General features: G+C 32.6%; 1 protein-coding gene across 6 annotated transcripts in view; it reads left to right on the top strand.

The window, feature by feature from the left end:
• Gbs-70E (Glycogen binding subunit 70E) overlaps positions 1 to 20,582 on the top strand; it is a 49,772-nt gene that overhangs the window by 11,796 nt on the left and 17,394 nt on the right. For 5 of the 6 annotated variants that reach the window (XM_025305901.1, XM_011142532.3, XM_025305902.1 and 2 more), the window contains exon 2: positions 15,458 to 15,697. In XM_025305901.1, coding sequence (XP_025161686.1) covers positions 15,464 to 15,697 — 234 coding nt within the window. In that variant the 5' untranslated portion in view covers positions 15,458 to 15,463. Of the gene's footprint in view, positions 1 to 10,315; positions 10,517 to 15,457; positions 15,698 to 20,582 lie in introns of those variants that run through there. The other variant, XM_011142535.3, reaches the window with a different exon arrangement.

Genomic DNA, 20,582 nt, shown 5'->3' on the forward strand with positions numbered 1-20,582 from the left:
CGACAGAACATTCACGTATCATAATGTAATACCCTTAGAGATCAATGCTTTATTTTATGTAAATAATTTACATATTCGTTTATAATATTAATTGGAAAAAAATTATTGTTGCATATACTTTTGCGTATTTATATTTTCGAAATACTTCTTTATCATTCTGAACCATTCGGTAATGTTCCAATATTTTTATCAAACAGAGATTCGATGGTCTTAAGACACAGAATTGAATAAAGAATTTGAAGATACACGCAAGAATGCTAATTTCAGGATATCTCCTGAATATTAACGTGAGATAATTACATTATTTTTAGTAGTAAAAAATAACGCTCCAACCGACTGTTCAATAATCACACGAATTTTTTTAATCGTTATTGGCATTATGTTGTATGAGAAAGTGATAAGATTACCTGAATGCACACGATTATCATGAAACGTTAAACTCAAAAGGTTAAGAACAAGTATGAAAAGCAACGTATATTTTGAGAGAGATATATCGTAAGTTGAGATATTTTTGACTTTTTGAGATATATCGTAACACAATTGATAGTTTTACTAATTATATCTTTATTACATCGGAAATTATATACAGGGTGTACGAAAAGTATCAGAATCCCTTAATATTTCGGAAAATATGCATTTTAGAAAAAAATGTTTCATGCAAAGTTAATAGGGTTTTATAAGGCGCATTACATAGTAATATTATTATGACCTTGAATAGCGTTGTCAAGGTCACGTGAAGATCATCTTAAATTTCTTAAATGAAACCCCCTATTTTTCATTATATATTTTTGTAGCTTATTTCGAGGGCTTTCCAAAACACTATAATTAAATGTTTTTTCGTTAGTTTTTTTCGTTATTTTTCGAGTTACAAGACTTAAAAGTTGCAGTACCGCCGGCATTAGTATTACCCAAGATGTACTACGTGGAGATTGCATGGTCGGATTTACACCTCTTTTGTGCCTCTTGACAACGCTGTTCAAGGTCATAATAATATTGCCCTATAATGCGCCTTATAAAACCCTATTAACTTTGTATGAAATATTTTTTTCTAAAATGCATATTTTCCGAAATATTAAGGGGTTCCGATACTTTTTATATATCCTGTATATATGAATCATGTATCATATACATACGATCATATATCATATACATATCTATGATAACTAATTTAATTATCATAGTTATTATATTATTAAATTAACAAAGTAACATAGTTAATATTCTACGTATCCTTCAAAGATTTTGAATATTTGTTGTAGAGAGAAATTATAATATGTGCATCAAATTATTAACAACAGTCTGGCAAAAATAAAAAGAGTGATATATTTTTTTCAAGAAGCATCCTTTTTGTAATACTAAAAGATAAGGAAAAGAAAAAGTAAAAACAAAGAATTATTCGAAGTGCTAATTTATAACAATAAATATATATACATATACATAATAATTTCCATCGTATCTTATTGGCCAGATAAAAAGGAAAGAACGAATATTTTATAAAAATTCATTACGTAATATTGGTAGAGCTTAATTAAAACTTAGTATTTTATCTCGCTCGAATCTACATAAACTATATACGTGATACATTGACATTGATGATTGTTACATAATGTATTATGATACTTTATTATGGAATACAAGCGAATTGATAATCAGAATTATTCAATTTTCCAGGAAGTCTTATTTGTAGATATTCACACACGGAGAAAATAGTGATATCACTTGGCTAAATACGGTTGCAACAAAATATTGATGTTATTTTCTGCTATATACAACAAAGTTGTAGAAAACGTGTTCTGGAAGCGGCCCGCATAATTGCCCTAACCAATGAAGATAACCGCTTTAAGAACATTACAATTGTATAACATTGATAATATTAGGAATGTGATTTAGTTTTGAGGGTTTTGCAAGAGGTGGCACTAACGTCAATTTTGTCGAAAACATTCCAATTACAACTATTACTAACGTAACTACTACTAACGTATAAGTGCGAATTTTTGCAAAACGGGACGAGCACTTAATTCGGTGCTTGGGTATCTCGACTGCGTGAAGAGACGAGTAACTTGATTCCATAGCCACGAGAGCATCTAATTTTATAATATATAAGTTCTGTCTTGGACAGTCATCGTTGAGATGACATATTTATTGTGTTATAACTTTTAAGCGGCGCTATATTTTTAATATCCGTTAATTGTCTCTTGGAGCACTTAATTAGCACCTAATTTTGACATAATTTGCTTTCGATTTTAAGTGTTGGTTGTACGTTTTTCTTATTTGAGAGAGCTAAGTTAATATTAAGCTGGCCCCCCCCCATTATTTTGTTTTTTTTCTGCCAAACCGCGCGAACACCAAATTCGGGATTGTAACACCTAATTAGCACCTAATTAGCACTTAATTTTGCACCTAATGGATATTTTATTTTCACTGTGGGGGGGGGGCTAACTTAATGGAGGTATTAAGACATACGAGTATTGGTTTAAACCAGAGTTTCTCAACCTTTTTTATATTTCGCATCCTTAAAAATTTATTAATGAACCTTCACATCCTCTATAAAAAAAAGATTATTCACGTTTTATGGTAAAAATTAGTTGTTAGGGTTTTAAAGTGAGAAGTTAAAAATTAAAAAAGATATTCAATTTTTTATTAAACCATAAAGAGTAAAGTAATGTATTGTAGAATAACATGCAATATTTATAATATAAATATTTATAACATGAATATGCAATATTTATAACATAAATAAACATAATAATAATAATAAACATAAATATAACATAAATATAATGTTTAATAACTCTTTTGTTTTGGTTGAATTAATTTATCAAAGCATGGAGTTTTTTCACTAATTGCAATCAGCAGATCAGCTTGTAGATTCAAGCGGTTTCAATATTTTTATTTAAAGTTGCTATCATGATATATCTTTTGGCGAATATAGAAAAAGCAACTGGAATCTCAAAAATATTAAATGGGACAATATGCAGATAGACTTAGATATAATGCCCATTTAATATTATAGATCACCAGCAAAACATTAATAAGAAGAAAAAATCATCAATGTCATATTATATGAAAGACAACGAAGCCAACATATTTGGCATTTTGACAATGGTTAATTTAGATCCGCATACAAGTATTCGTAGAATTTTGGACACATGACACAGTACTAGAAGAAATTTCCTATAATACAAAAAATTTTACATTCTATGCATTATCATGCATATCACATAAATCTTAATCAAGAATTTCACAGAACAGATTTCCAAGATGGAATAAATTTTTGTGCGCAGGGCCTTGCGCCATATAATAAAATTCACAATTTTTCTATACTATCTATTTTTTTAATGGATTACTTTTAAAAGCAATAATTGTGTAAATCATACATAATATGCATTGTATGTATTATTGGTCAGGAGAGAATCTACATTGAATATAGTAGATTGATAATCAACGTATCTGAAATTTAACCATTTGCTACGGTATTTTAAATAGTCGCATAATTGAATCTTATTTTTTCGAAAGGACATTAAATAGTGCAGTTTTTTTATCACAATTTCCATGAAAACCATTTGCTAATATGGTTAAAAGAATATGAATTTATATATTCTGAAAAAATGTAGTTCTAATAAAATAAAATAAAAATTTTATTTACTAGGAAACCAATATATACTCAATAATTAAAATAGTTGGTGTTCATGATCTTGTGCTATACCTATCAGGTAGTTTTCGAATTCAGTCTCAATGAAAACTTGGCAGCTTTGAGTCGATAAAGTCATTGGTGCTATTTCGGACTTCTTTTAATATCTTGATATGGCTGTCTGCCAGATGAAGCTGCAGCATTTGTAATAGGTGAGCAGAATCGGAAGGAGCCATATTTAGTGAACCATGTTAGAAAAACTGTAGACCAGCTTAAATATGACATTCTTTGTTTTCTTTACGATATACGGTATATTATCAAGTATTATGTAGCAAAATTTTAACGGCTTGCTTCAGTAACAAACGCCTTTTTTATTTTAACAAATGAATGATGAGTTTTTGCTAGCAACGTTTTTTGTCACTGTTCCGTCTGGATATGACAAAATATAATATATTATGGCTTTCGTATTCTACAAAATATAGAACAATATATTTTTTACACGAGTGTTCGGTTTTTGAAATGTTCGATTCAAAGATAATCGATATTGACGCTTGGCCTAGGACTATCTATGATGTTCTATATTTAAGATTTTTGTATAGAATCAATTTCTTATCATCAGTTATGATCTGATTAAAATATTCTTTCTTCTCTAGATAATAAAACTACGGTTATATTGAAACGTCACTGTTTATTGTTTCCATTTAATACGGAAACTACATACCCTGTTTTCTGAATTTTTGTTTTAACAGTTTATTGTATGACTCTAAGCTGTGAAAAAAATTCTTGTTAAATTCGAGTAGAGTTCTCATCCAATAACTGTTATTGTTCTTCATTAAATTTTCAAGGTAGCTAGAATATTCTTGGTTACTGACCGAAATTTCCATCACAAAATTTATGAAACTACTTTATGCAGGTGAGTCATAGCATTTTTATTGAAAATAGAGCAGATCATTTCAGTGGCTACAACAGCATTTTTGTAATTGAAATATAAAAATAATGTAATACGTTAATTTTATCGAATTTTCATTGTATTTACTGTGCTTTTTTATTTTTGAAGTTAATCGACATGCAATGATAAATATGAAAGAAATATAGTGAGACATATTGTATGGGAAATAAAATCTACTAGTTAAAGTTAGTTCATTTATGATGCTTCTTCGGGCCGTTAAAAATATTGCGGCCAAATATATCACGTTTCACGCGAGCACACTACACGATCCATTTAAGAAAGATACAATACGCCGCGAATTGATTCTGATGAATAGAAATGTAACAAGGTATATTAGATGTTTATTGTTGGTAGACACATTATAATAAGAAAAAATTACGGCGGATTTTGCGAAACACTAAAACTAGAACATCGCGATTATTGTTCGTGAAAATCTCTACAGTTACTATTTGAAACAAATGTTCTTGCTAATATCGTTTCATGTTTAACGAAAATTCAATGTGTTATTTTAGAAGTTTTATTAGATTTAATGAATCAGTCTAATAATTAACGTAATTTAATTGTGGTTTGGTTCTACCGACTTGGAATGATTTTTTTATTTATTAATAGTTTTAATACATATATTAGGTTGGTCAAAAAATCTTCTCATTTTTCTAAAAAGGAAATTTAGAAACTTGTTTTATATGCAAATTCAAAACTCTTTTTATCAATCTATTGACCGTTTTGTTTGATTACTTTCTTCCAGGCAGCTTTATTATTTCCATCTCAAAGTACGCTTTTCTCAATGAAATATTCTTCTATGTAAATTTTATATACCTCCAGATATTGTCAAATTCCTTTGCATTAAAGAAATTGTACAAGAAGTGAAATAAGTAATAATCTGATAATATAAGATCTGAAGAATACGATGAGACAAAACATCTCAGTCAAACTGCAACAATTTTTAACGAGTAGTGAAAGAAACGTGAAGTCGGATATTTTCCTAATAGTACATAATGTCTTTCTTATTGATCAATTAGATGTTTCTCACAAATTATAGTCTTCAGTTTGTTCAGTTGCAGAGACTACTTATCCAAATTAAAAGTTTAGTTGCTTATAATACATCACGTCTTTCCAATCACACCAGATGTAAAATATTACTTTTTTGAATAAAAGCTTTTGGAGTCGTTAATCTTGTTTTATTTTGTTTAACTCAGGATGTTTTACGGTGAATATTGTTGTAAACAGGTCATTTCTCATCGATCGTCATTATTTGTTTAAGAAACCCAGATAGTCAAACCTACGTGAGCAACGTTTGCAATTTGTGATGGCAGCTAGGTATCATTTTTGAAGCAGGATGTATTATCAAATTCTGTTGTGAAATTGCCGCCAAATATGCAACAAACCTTGCTGCCAGGCTTGCAAATTTGTAGCAGAAACTTCATAAACCTTGCTACGCATAATACCTACCTAACGCTAAGTTAGGTAGGTATTATGCGCAGCAAGATTTGCGCGATTTTTGCTGTAAATTATCCCGGCTGCAGGTCTTGACGGTAAAACACGAGCTGAATGCGGACACAGATGGCTATGGTTTCATATAGGTTTTTGATAGAATTTGCTGCAAATTAGCGCGCAATTTGCGGTCAGTTTGTTTATTGGGAATACTACTGTGATCAAAAAGTATCCGAACTTTATTTTTAAGAATCAAAATTACAATTCAATCATCAAAATTCTTATAGTCTCCTTCAAAGTAGTCCCCATTGCTTGCAACGCACATATGCCAGCGTTTGATCCAGTCCTGGAAACATCGCTCATACGCGGTAGACGGTATGGCCTTCAATTCATGCAGCGATTTTTCTTTGATGTCCTCAATTGATTCGAAATGCTATCCGCGAAATGATTTTTTCAGTAGGGGGAACAGGAAAAAGTCGCAGGGGGCCATGTCTGGTGAATACGGTGCTTGCGGAGCGACATTCGTTGAGTTTTTTGTCAGAAATTTATGCACAAGTGTCGAGGTATGCGATGGTGCGTTGTCATGATGCAAAATCTACGAGTTGTTTTCCCACCGTCCGTGTCCGGTCGTTTCTTATGGATTGTATGCTGGCATGACCCAAATGATATTCTAACTTCATCTGCTATTTCTCGTACAGTCAATCGACGATTTTGGAGCACCAATTCTCCCACTTTCTCAATGTGAGCGTCATCCGTTGACGTTGATGGTCTTCCAGAGCGTGGGTCGTCTTCAACCGATTCTCGTCCTTCTTGAAACTTCTTAAACCACTCAAACGTACTTGTTTTCGATAAAAAATCATCGCCATAAGCTTTTTGCAACATTTTGAATGCGTTTGTGAACGAAATTTCGTTTGCAACACAAAATTTCAAACAAATTCTTAGCTCCATATTTTTCGACATTGTACAAATCGCCGTGCATAATAATCTTCACTGACATAAACAACTGCCACTTTCAAACGGCTTGAAGAAACGCCATGAACTTTTTATCAAATGTGAAAGACATGTGTACCAACTTAAGAAAGCAAACGGATTTGATTTACAGTTTACCCGCGATTTAAAAAAAATAAAGTTCGGATACTTTTTGATCAGTAGTAGATCCGTTTCGTAACGTTTGAATAACAAATCGCAAATGAAGATATGGTCCGTTGAATTCTTTTTGGATAAATTGTATATCTGAATATCGTAACAATTAATGAACTCAAGCTTGTTTAAATGATTTTTAACCCTAGATTTCGATATATCAAATTCCATTTTTTGCGAAGAGTCGTTTGTCATCCGATATTAATCACCGTTAAGAACAATTGTGCGGTCAGCCAAATTCTATGTAATTGCACCATTCTACCGCATCGCGTGCAATGATTCGTTAATTTTTTCCCACTGATAACTCTAAATTTTGCATGATTGTTTTAAAAATGAAAAATGATTTTTTTATTTCCGTACTACCCACACGCGAGTTTTGTCGTGTGATGGATACCTTATATATATACTGATAGATATTGAAAACAACGTAACAGGATGTAATTGTAATGTTATTAGCAATGTAATTGTAATGTTATTAGCAAACCACTAACTTTATGATTGCTTTTAGTTTTAATAAAATATCATAATAGTTAATCCGAATAATAAATCAGTTTGAAAAAAATCCAAGGAAATTCAAGTCAAACAAATTGGAGATTACTAAATATCAAATATTATTTGGAAAATAATACTTCAATTAATAAGATTTTTCCATCAAATAACATAATGTTTTTCAACGAAACAATATAATTTTTATTCGAAAATATAATATTGTATAAGACACAAACAACATATGGATAAACCGCATATGGAAATTCCAAATCATTGGGAGGAAATCATTAGACGAAGCGCAGATATTAAAATAAAGAAGCTCTTCATGAAAAACAATCTTTTCTTTTTTGCATAAAATACGATAAGACTTTCTAACCAACCTGATATACAGGGTGTTTCTGAATGGTCTGTACAAACTTTCAGAATATGTTCTAGGGGCCAAAACAAGCAGAAAATGTCATATGAACATGGGGTCGAAAACGCTTATTTATGAATCGAAATTTTTCTGCAGTAGAAAAAAAATTACGACAATTCAAAGAACCGTCTTAAGAAAAATTTTCTCTCTTCAACATCAGATTTGTACAGTTTTCGAACAGTTCTTGAAGCACCATTGTTGGCTGTTACTAGCTTGAATTGCCTAATTTATCATAATCACCGAATAACTGCTGAACGTTTGATGATTTGGAGTTCGACAGTCTGGAAAAGTTTGAAAAAGTCTGGAAAAGTTCTTCTTCTAGAGGTATTTGAAAACTCTTATTTATTCTGGCCCAGTAGCAGATATTGCAGTTCTTCGTCAGCGGACCCTGGATGGCTGCGACATCATCCGTAATATATCTGATAGTTTCCAACGGGTTCCCCAATCAATGCGGCGACATGCATAGACTTCCTTGGAATCTAACGGAGGCCATTTTAAGCATTTGCTATAGCAATTGTATTGTCTTGTTATATCCGTAGAAATAAATAAATACAGTTTGCAGCTCCTATACGATTTAACGTTATAATTTCTTCTACTGCTTCAAACTGCTTCAAAAAGGAAAACTTCAAACCGTTATAACTCTAGAAAGAAGCGTTTTCGACTCCATATTTATATGACATTTTCTGCTTGATCCCTGGAACATATCCTGAAAGTTTGCACAGACCATTCAGAAACAGCCTGTATATGAATGAATTTGGTATTCAACACTCTTTAATTTTTGTCTTTATAAAAACTTAACAGTTTGCGAAGGTAACGCAGGAGGGAGAGTATTAAAATTTTGCATTTTTTTTTTAATTTGAATAGATCATTTCAAAGAATATAAATTACTCTATAACTTTTATATGAAACATTTTTTCACATATCTCGTAGTTTAGGAAATATTTGCAAAGATGAAAGTCTATCTTCTTCAAGGGGTTTTTTCTACCCCTAAACGTTGCTAAATATACGCTGCTAAAAAATATGGATCTAATATTTTTTAATGCTCTATAATATATCCGAAGGCCATTAAAATTGATGAGGGAAACTTCCGACGATTACTTTGTGAGTGTATATTCCAATAATTACAAACTGTCTTCCTTTTAGTTTTAGAAATACTTATTTTATTTTATTATTAGATTTACAAAGTGCTTATAAAAATTATTTTTACATATTCTATCTTTTATAGATTGTTAATTTTTATAAACCGATGGTTATGAATGTGAGTGTTAATTATTACGAACGTGTCAAAATCATGTTTATTTATGGAAATCCATAACTTAAGAATTCACATAAAATTTAATGTGTTCCGTAATATATGTAAATTAAAAATGTCTGTTAATCGCAGTTTTATCCGTTCTTAATTTGTGTTAATAGAATAATGCTTGATTTTTCGAAAATCCTATAGTGCAATTGACACGTTCTATTTCCTCGGATGTGCGCGTGAGTGTACTTTAAAAGTTAACTTTATGCTGAAACCTAAAACTTAAAACTTAAAACATTTGCCGATTCATGGTCCGCCGATTCTCAATTGCGCGCGCACTGGTTCGGTTCCAGTCTGGTACGTATGATACATACGTATCTAATTCGAGTCTGGTTCGCGAACCGGTCTTCAGTATGAGAAGGACGGCACAAGAACCGCGCACTTTAGTTACATTTAAGAGTCGTATTTCTATTCTATAAGTAACATGATTATAGGTATATATACTTGTTATGCTGCACGTAAAAATATATTAACGATGAGATTACGGATGATAGAGAATAGCCGCACATTGCCGCAAGTTTCAAACCTCCAATCAATTTTTTTGTTTCTAGTTGATCTAGTTAGATGTTTTATACATTTAATCAGGCTTCAAACACAGAATGTTACATAACAATAGCGCAGAATGCGATAGTTTTACATGCGACATAATATACATTTGATGAATTACAGTTGTATTCTTTTTTTATAAAATAATTAAAACGTCTGAAAGAACAGATGTTGGTTGGAAAATTACAAAAGAAACAGTGGAACTTACAACATGGAATATCATTTTGTTTCTGAAAAATAAATTGAAATCGGTTTAAAGAGAATTAAATAATTTTTCGTTACATTGTGCTGCAAAATGTTTTTTTTTAATATTCTGTATAGATTTCTTTATTCTTATAATACAATATTAATATTTAAATTTTTTCGAAAGTAAATTTTGGAAAATATAATATTTAAAATAAATTGGATAATATGTATAGGATCGTTAGAATGCACGCGATTAGGGCGAAGCAAGTTTTTAAACTCGCCGCGATTGTGGTGGCGCTGTGTGGTGTCTTGAGAGGCAGACGGGGAACACTAGTAACAGCATGAGAAAAGAGCGAAAAAACAACACACAACGAGACAAGAGCGAGCGAAAAAACAATACACAACAAGAAGAAGTAACGAAGCAACGAAGTAAGGACGAAAAGAGATTGTTTGCGAAGTTTGCGAAGTGCGAGAGAAACTACAGTCCACTGTTACCTCACAACCCACTAATATATATATTTTCTATAATATATTCGTGTAAGGCTTGATTGACCTGATTCCATATGTGAAATTCTGTCTTTTAACAAAATGACGTTTATCGTTTTTTATTAAATATAAATGATTGACTAATTTCAGGAAACTTACAATAAAAGGAATAAAAATCAGAATCAAATTCAGATATAAAAATATTTACAAACACATATAAGAAAATATTTATTCGCATAAGTTATAGATATAAATAATATACGTAATATACAAGCTGTCCCAAAAGTAATGGACCACCCTAATAATTCTTCAGTATTGAAGTTTCAAGGAAAATGATCTGAATAAAAGTTGTAGGGATTTAAGTGAGCTACCTTATGATGACCTTGACTTTGACCTTGACCTCTATTTTCAAGGTCATTTGAAGGTCAACTTGCGTTTTTTAAATGGGAACCATTATTTTTTATTACACTGTTTTTTTTCTACTAATTAATTTGAACAACTATTGTCTAAAACATTTTTTTTGTCTAATATTTTTTGAAATATTTGAGGAAAACTTGATAACTTTTTCAATATTTAACTTACGATATCTCGCTAATTATTTGTCGGAAGAAAAAGTGGTACTAGACTTTCTTGCTTTATTTAGTCTTAAGAATATATTGTTACAATAGCGCCTTGATTTTTGTTAATTTGATGATTTTGGAATTCCAAAAAGTCAGTAAGTTAACAAAAGTCAGGATGCTATTGTAACAATATATTCTTGAGACTAAATAAAGCAAGAAAGTCTAGTACCACTTTTTCTTCCGACAAATAGTTAGCGAGATATCGTAAATTAAATATTGAAAAAGTTATCAAGTTTTCCTCAAATTTCTCAAAAAATATCAGACAAATAAAAAAATGTTTTAGACAAAAGTTGTTCAAATTAACTAGTAGAAAAAAACAGTGTAATAAAAAATAAGGGTTCCCATTTAAAAAGCGCAAGTTGACCTTTAAATGACCTTGAAAATAAAGGTCAAGGTCAAAGTCAAGGTCATCCTAAAGTAGCTCACTTAAATCCCTACAACTTTTATTCGGATCATTTTCCTTGAAACTTCAATACTGAAGAGTTATTTGAGGTGGGACATTAAAATGGGACACCCTGTATGTGCAAAAAATTCTTACTCTTGACATTCGTGAATACATTTGTTGAAAATGTATTTTGCAGGATGCATCCCCCACAACTATTTTATGGATTGGAGAGGGTTGTCAATTGGATTTAACATCCCACTCTTTCATTTTTTATTTTTTATTTTTTTGTGCTTTTTTTAATTTTTGCATTTTTTATTGTTTCATAATTTTCATTTTCCTTCCACTTTTCCTAATTTTTTTGTTATTTTTCATTCTTACATGTCTTTCATCATCTCCTTTCTTATTCCTCCGTCTTTTTTCTCTTCTGTTCAATTATCGAACTTTTCCACTATTTTTCTACAGTTCGTGGTACTTATCGAAACATGTATCTTTATATAATGCGACCTTGCAATTTTTACATATATTTTACACATATCGAACTTGTTTTCGGACGCGATTTGCGAATAATTTGCAGTCAGCACTTAGAAAACCTGAACGTGGATTTTGAGTGAATTTATTCTTCTCGAAAATACGGGAATTATCGTGATCAATCCGCCATATTGGATCTACTATCTTAAATTTCGGGAATTTAACATGAAATTCGTATTCAGCATCACTAAAACCCTCATGTACAGATTTTCAGCGAAATATGACGGATTTTAATTTTTGGAACTTCTGGATCTTTTTATGGATTTGATTCGGTCCTTAAAGGGTTAACGAAAGATAATTATCAGCGCATGCAATATAATGAGACGGCGTGATCGCATGAAAAATAGTTGGTCGCGCAATCGTCTTTTAACAATGATCAATATCGGATAACAATGAAAAGCGGAAAAAAGTGGCGTGGGAAAAGTGTGAGTGGCGTATAAATGATTGTTTATCGTAGCATTCAATATAAATTACTGCTAAAAGATGATCATACAGTTAGCCATTTTTCATACGAGTGCGTCGTCTTATCACATCCATGTACTGATTTGTGAATCTTTTTTCACTAATAACTCAAAATTTTACGTAGTTTTTTAACCTTTTGCGGCATAGTATTGCATATATACAACACTTTAAAACTTTGAAGATTCATTTTTCTATTCAAAAGTTTTAATGAAAATTTGCATTGAAGGGTTTTTGAGGTCGCTGATTATGAATCTGCTGACGAAATTTCGGAATTCATAATGACGGACCAAAATTTAAAAAATTTTTTATTTCCGTGAAAATTGGTATATAGAAGTTTTTGGGGTCATCGATAATGAATCCGCTGTTGGAATTTCAAAATTTAAGTTGGCGGATTCAATATGGCGGACCAAAAATTTAAAAAATGTTTGATTTTCATGAAAATTGGTATGTAGAAATTTTCAGGATCGCAGGTATGAATCCGCTGTCAGAATTGGAGCAGTTTTGTCAACCGATGAAATCCGATAAATAACTATCCAATGCCGAAAATTAAAATCTAAAAAAATGTTTATTTTTATTTATGAAAATTTTTATTTTTGTTTTACTTTTTATTTTCCATTTATTGTTTTTTAGTTTCTTAGTCTTATCTTTTGTCTTTTTGCTATATACAACGTATTATCAACCATGAAAGAAGGAGGGCGTACTAGGTAGCGACGGGACGCCGTGCGTTCGGGACCTGCATCTTATTTTCGTTCCGAAGAGAGAAAAATATCGAGAGCGCGGTAGTCGCTAGACCGGGAATCGAAACCCGGGTTTTTCGCTTGCCGGGCGATTGCTCTAAACCACTGAGCTACCTGACGCTCCACGTTCATGACATTCTCCTCTCCCTAGATAACGTTAAGAGATGTCGTTCGGAAGCAACATCTTTAGTGCTATCCAAAGCGCACGGCGACTAGAGAAAGAGGCATTGTTACTTGTACCTAGTGGTACAAGTTGGAGATGGATGGATATCAACCCATGGCTCACAAAATAAAACGACCACATAGCGCAATAATGATAGAAGATTATTAAAATTGTTTAAAGTGTAATGATGCTCGGAAGAGTCATGAAGAGGTATTCGTCATCTCGAGTCCTATTGATTAATGTTATTTTCGTAGAGGGTTTCCATTTAAAAAATTTGAACGGCCCTCCTCCCTCGAAGTCCGATACGGAAAAGTACGGTTTCACCGCGTGGAAAATCATCTCAAAGTAAGGCCATTGAAGAACCTTTTTTGATTTTTCTTCTAGCTTTGCTAGTTCTCGAAATATCGGCCTGGACAGATTAAATCGAACACCCTGTATATATATTTGTTTTATTTTTTGTCGTTATCTTTTTCGTTTCCTTTTTTTATTTTTTTGTTTTTAATAATTTCATAATTTTTTGTTTTCTCTTATTTCACTTTTTTGGACTTTTTATTTTTGAGTAGCCACAAGATTCTTCCTTTTATGCACAGACGACAGCGAATCCGTAATCAGCGACCCCAAAAACCCCTATATACGAATTTTCATGGAAATAAAAAATCTTTTAAAATTTGGTTCGCCATATTGGATCCGTCATCTTGAATTTCGAAATTCCGACAGCGGATTCATAATCAGCGACACCAAAAACCATTATATGCAAATTTTCATGAAAAACTGTTGAACAGAGAAATATATACTTCAAAGAGTTAAGAAATGGAAGATAACTTTTTTATTTATTTATTTTAATCCGTTCTATCCACATACGAACATTGTCGTATGTTGTGACAGACACTATATATATATATATATATATATATATATCAGATATTATCAAGTAATTAATAATTATTAAGTAATTAATAAGTAGTATCAAGATTATAATAATCCATTTGAACTGGTAATGATTCGGAATGATTAATAAAAATTTTAAGAAGATAAGGAGGAAGGAGAACGAGGTACATTAATGACAGTTTTGACTTTGATATACTATATTGAACCGGAATATAATTTCGTCCACGACATGATATAGTTTACAGCAAGTTTACAGCATAATGGATCTTTATATATAGGGTGTCCAGGGTCTTTTGGAAATGAAAAACAATCTACAGTTATATGACGGCTATTATGCCTAGCGATAGATTCAAGATCTAAAGTTCAAAATTTAATATATTCATATCCATTGTTAAACACAATAGCTGTTATATAATTGTAGATTAGGTCATTTTGAACAAAAAAGTTATTATCATTTTGCAAATAAGTACACAAATTTTCCAGTTATCAATTAAAAGAGCCTCTAGATATGATCATTTTCAATCATTAATAACTTAATAACTATTGCGATTTTTGCAAAATGATACGTGAGTTTTCTTCTCAGCTTGATTTGATTAATCTTCACAATTTTTCGTTTCCAAAAAATCCCGGACATCCTGTATATAAACACTTGAACTTTAGAATATAATAAATAAAACCCTTTATCACATATGTGATATCCTGCAAATATTTTAATGGCTTTATAATTATAGTTGAAATATAAAAACATAATTAATAAGCTTATAAGTGGGAATATTGTAGTCGTATAATATACAGTACCATAATTTCATTAAATTGAAAATTTTGTAAAAAATTATAATATACAGAATAAAGTAAAATATAGAGAATATGGTAGAAGTATATGTACATTGTTATTAATTTCATTAAAATTACTTAGATACACACACATCTGATTTTATATGAATATAGGAAATCTCCCGCTTATAATTTAAAACTTTTCGTGATGCTTGCAACTTTGATGTTAAATGAAAATATAAATAAAACGTGAAAGTTTGATCAAACTTAATATTATCTATGTTTATAATAATGATAGTTAAAAAAAATGAGTTTTTTCTTTCGTAGGTCTAAATGTGTTCAATAGCGATGCCAACTGAATTGCTCCTAGGGCATAGCCCTCCAGTATATAATCCTCTGCTGTATAGTCCTTTGGTGGTCACAGCACCGTCGATTACCAATAGGTCGGTGCCACCTAGAATTAGACCATGTCTTTCTTCGGGATCGTTGACTTTGGATGCGCTGCGAAACAACAAACAGAAGAAACGTGTGGTATTCGCCGATGATCGCGGTCATCCACTTACTCAGGTATCTCTATCAGAGTTGTAACAATATAAAATTATGATTTCAGAAGCGAATGTACACACACACACACACACACACACACACACACACACACACACACACACACACACACACACACACACACACACACACACACACACACAGGGTCCTCAAAAAGTCCGGGAACGCTAAAATATTTCAAAAAATATGAAAGATACGAAAAAATGTTTCATACAAAAGTTGTAGGGCTTAAAAAGATCTATTTAGTAGTCATATCAGTTTGACCATAGGTGGCGTTGCTAAGGTTATATAAAGATCAACTTTGTTTTTTAAATGGAACCCCTTATTTTTTATTAGAAATTCTTATAGCTTATCTCAAGAGCTTTCCAAAACACTATAATGAAGTTATTTTTTATTAAGATCTTTCCGAGTTATGACGTTTGAAAGTTACAGTACCGCCGGCATTAGCATTACCCAAAGTGTACCACGCGGAGGTGCGATCAGAGATGCTTCTCGGTCCACATATTCTAAAAACGAATTGCGCTCGCTCGTATCTCGCTCTTTGTCTCTTTTGTTCCTTTTTTCGATTATAATATCACATTTTTCTCTGAAAAATGTTGATCGAAAAAGAAAGAATATTGCTTATTTATCGAAGATTTGGTGACCGTATTAGATCATATCAAGAAGTAGCTGATTTATTCAATGTTACACATCCTGATCTCGATCCTATTCTAAATCCACCGTTTGCAGAACAGTGACTCGTTTTTTTGAAACGCGAACAGTTAAGGACCGATCTCGTAGTGGAAGGCCAAAATCCGCAACTAATGGTAATAAGACTTTGGATGTCCTCCAATCATTTCAGGAAAATCCTCATTTGTCCGTATCAAAAACAGCACAAGCCCATGATATCAGTAAAGGTAGCGTTTCTAACATTTTAAAAAAGCATAAATATTATCCGTATAAAATCGCTCAAGAACTTATGGAAGATGATTTTGATAGAAGAATTCAGTTTTGTGAAGAACTGATGCATCAATGTGATGATAATGCTAACGTTTTGAAGTTTGTTATTTTTTCTGATGAAGCCACGTTTCAAATAAATGGTGCTGTTAATCGCCACAATTGTAGATATTGGAATGACGAAAACCCACATTGGATGAGTGATCTTCGCACACAATATCCATAAAAATTGAATGTTTGGACAGTGATCTATAGTCGCGGTATTATAGGCCTATTTTTCATAGATGGTAATTTAAATGCTGAAAAATATGAAAATTTTTTGCGAGATCATATCATCCTGAAATTGAAAATTTATATGACGCAAACATGCAAAACGTTCGATTCCAGCAGGATGGAGTAGGACCTCACTTTGCGGTGCGAGTTCGAGAATTTTTAAACCGTTCTTTTCCTAATCGATGGATAGATAGGAGAGGTGCCATTGAGTGACCTGCTGGATCACCTAATCTATCTCCTTTTGATTTCTTTTTTTGAGGACACATCAAAAGTAAGGTTTATACGATGAAACGATGTAATTTGAAAGACCTGAAGAATCGAATAATGCAGGAAGCATCTCTGATCACTTTAGAACAAATAAGCCATATGATCAATAGTTTCTATGAACGTTTAGCTCATTGCCAAACAGTAGAAGGAAGACATTTTGAACATTTGATTAATTGATAAAGTAAAAAACAATAGCTTGAAAAATGTTACCTAGACACACACACACACACTACGGAAAGGGTTTGGAGTCTTAAAATACTGCGGGAGTGACGAACTGTAGGGTCCTGATCTCTGTAGTGACACACACACATACACACGCGCGCGAAGTGTAAATCCGACCGTGCAACCTCCGTGCGGTACACTTTGCATAATGCTAATGCCGGCGGTACTGTAACTTTCAAGCGTCATAACTCGGAAAGAACTTAATAAAAAATGACTTCATTATAGTTTTTTGGAAAGCTCTCAAGATAAGCTACAAGAATTTCAAATAAAAAATAGGGGGTTCCATTTAAAAAACAAAGTTGACCTTCATATAACCTTAGCAACGCCACCTATGGTCAAACTGATATGACTACTAAATAGATCTTTTTAAGCCCTACAACTTTTGTATGAAACATTTTTTCGTGTCTTTCACATTTTTCGAAATATTTTAGCGTTCCCGGACTTTTTGAGGACCCTGTATATACAGAGTGTCCTAAAATTAACGAACCACCCTAACTCTTCGGTATTGAAGTTTCATGGAAAACTCCCTGGAAAATCCCCATGGGGGACACCCTTTATATATCTGTACCACTTGTTATATCTGGATTCTCTTATTCTTTGCCATCTTTCTTCTTTCTGTGCTCCCCTGTCTCTTTCCTCTATTGTCTCATACTCCCTCACCCCCTGCTCTTCTTTCCCTATTTCACTCTCTCTCATAAACTCCCTTCTCTCCTGTTTCCATCTTCCCACCACTTTCTCCCTCCCCCATCTCTCTCTCATCTCCTTCCAGCATCTTCTCGCCACCTCCCCCCCTTTGCCCTCTTGCAGCCTCCTTTCAAAGTTCCATGCCATTTTTCTTGCTCTCCTCCTCATCTTCTCTCTCCCTGTCTCTTCTCTTATCATATAGCCTGGCGTACTCCAATCTGCTCCCATCGTCACCTTATATATCTTTCATGCGTCCCTTCCATTTCCTTCCTTTCTTTCCACCCCCATATCTCCGCTCCATATCCCATCACCGTTCATACTAATTTGTCATATAACCATATCCTTCTTCCCCAGTCCTTTCCCCACAATCTTTTACCTATATACCACACTTCCCTCATCACTACCACCGCTTTCCTATTTCTTTCTCTCCTGTGCCTCCTGTCCCCCGTTATTTTGCATTACATATCCCAAATACCTGTATTCCTTTACCTCCTCTAGTTTCTTGCTTTTCCTCCATTCCATCCTCTTTTTCCTTCCTTCCCCACTCCTGAATCTCATCATCTTTGTCTTCCTTGTATTACAATCTCAACCCCTTTTCTTCTAGATATCTTTCCAGCCTGCTTATCATCATTTTCATCTCCTGCTCGTCCTCTGCCATCATTACTATGTCGTCTGCATAGGATAGGGTATACACTTTTTCTCCACCTATCCTTACCCCTCCCCACCTCCCCTTCGAAATCTCTTCCTCTAAATCCGCCAGCATTATGTTGAACAATATTGGGCTTAGTGGGCATCCCTGTCTAATCCCTTTTGCCGTCCAAAACTCTTCCCCTATTGCCTATCCTTATTCTATTCTTTGTTTCCCTAAATATTTCCTCTACTCTGTCCACCAGTCCTTCCCTCACTCCCCTCTCCCTCATCGCTCCTATTAATCTCTCCCTATCCACCGAATCAAACGCGGCCTTTAAGTCTACAAACATTGCTTTCCTCCCTTTTTTCCCAACTGTCTGTTTATCACATAGTTCAACGCATACACCTGGTCTATTGCCCCGATCCCTTTCCTGAATCCCGTTTGGCTTCCTGGCAGCATCCCTTTTTCCTACACTTCTTCTCTTAGCCTTTCTGCCAATACCGCCGCCTACACTAACACAAAAAAATATATAAAAACTATAATATTCATTTATGTTTGTCCTGCTTCATGTCTTTTTATAATGAAAAATAAAGCTTCAAGTTCTATGTTTCAAATTCTTTGTCGATTTTTCATTTTTTCTTATTATTTCCATGCTCATAACATATATAAATTTTAAGTAATAAAACATAACAAAAAACAAAAAATTCTAAAAATCACCAAAGGAACAGAATGATAAAAAAATATAAAAAAACAAAGGCTCTTTATTTTACGTTCACCTCCTGTGAGAACCGGATAACGGTAAAGTATTTTGAAAAACATATTCTATGCTTATTTTTTCACATAGAATATACATTTATTGTGATGTGTATAGATTGAAAATCGCTGAGTTATTCCAAGTAAAAATAAGAATGCCGGTGACTCAAAAAACCCCTATATACAAATTTCCATTAAAATTGAAGAATTTTGAGGATTTTTATCCACCATATTGGATTCACCATTTTTAATTTTGGAAATTTTGATGATGGAATCGTAATCAGCGACCTAAAAAACTCAAATGTGCAATATATACAAATTTTTATAAAAATTAAAGAATTTTGAGAATTTTCGTCCGCCATCTTGGGTCCGTCATCTTGGATTCGGAGAATCTGATTACAAATTTGTAATCAGCGACCCAAGAAACCTCAATAAACCAATTTTCATGGGAAATTCATCAAAAGAAATTGTGCTTGGAAGAATCGAAAATAGCATAAAATTTTCGGCTTTGACCCGCCATATTGGATGGCACCATTTTGAATTTCAAAATACTCACTCATACATTTTGAAGTTTAGGATCCACGGACGCAAGATTTTTACTCCCTACAGATATCCTCATCCGAATTAGATGCGGAAATATCAATAGGAGAAATATTTGAGTGAAAAAAATCCGTTTTCTTTTTAAATAAATAAACATAACTTTTTCGGATCGCATTTTTGAAAAATTCTGTTGATAGATTATGAAAGTTCACACAATTTTACGTCAAAAATGATTGTTCTGGAATTTTTGCAAAACCGGTTTCGTAGAAAAGAAATTCCCTGAAAAAAGCCACGAAAAAGCGTCCATTTAGGACTTAATGGGTTAAATTTCATATATTCCTATTTTTCATTGTATATTCTTATAACTTATTTTAAAACTTTTTTAAAACATTATAACAAAATATTTTTTTATAAGTATTTTTCAAGTTATCAGGCTTGAAAATTAAAGATAGTACCGTCGGCATTAATCTGAGAGATATAGATCCGCAAGGTCTGGGGAGAACGGTTGGTGCTGCATAACTTTCCAGTCAAAACATTTCAATTTGTACTTGGTCACTAAAGCAGTATATGGTTTGGCGTTTT

The sequence above is a fragment of the Harpegnathos saltator genome, unplaced genomic scaffold, assembly GCF_003227715.2.
Source record: "Harpegnathos saltator strain DR-91 unplaced genomic scaffold, Hsal_v8.6 scaffold720, whole genome shotgun sequence".
NCBI classification, from domain to species: Eukaryota; Metazoa; Arthropoda; class Insecta; order Hymenoptera; family Formicidae; genus Harpegnathos; species Harpegnathos saltator.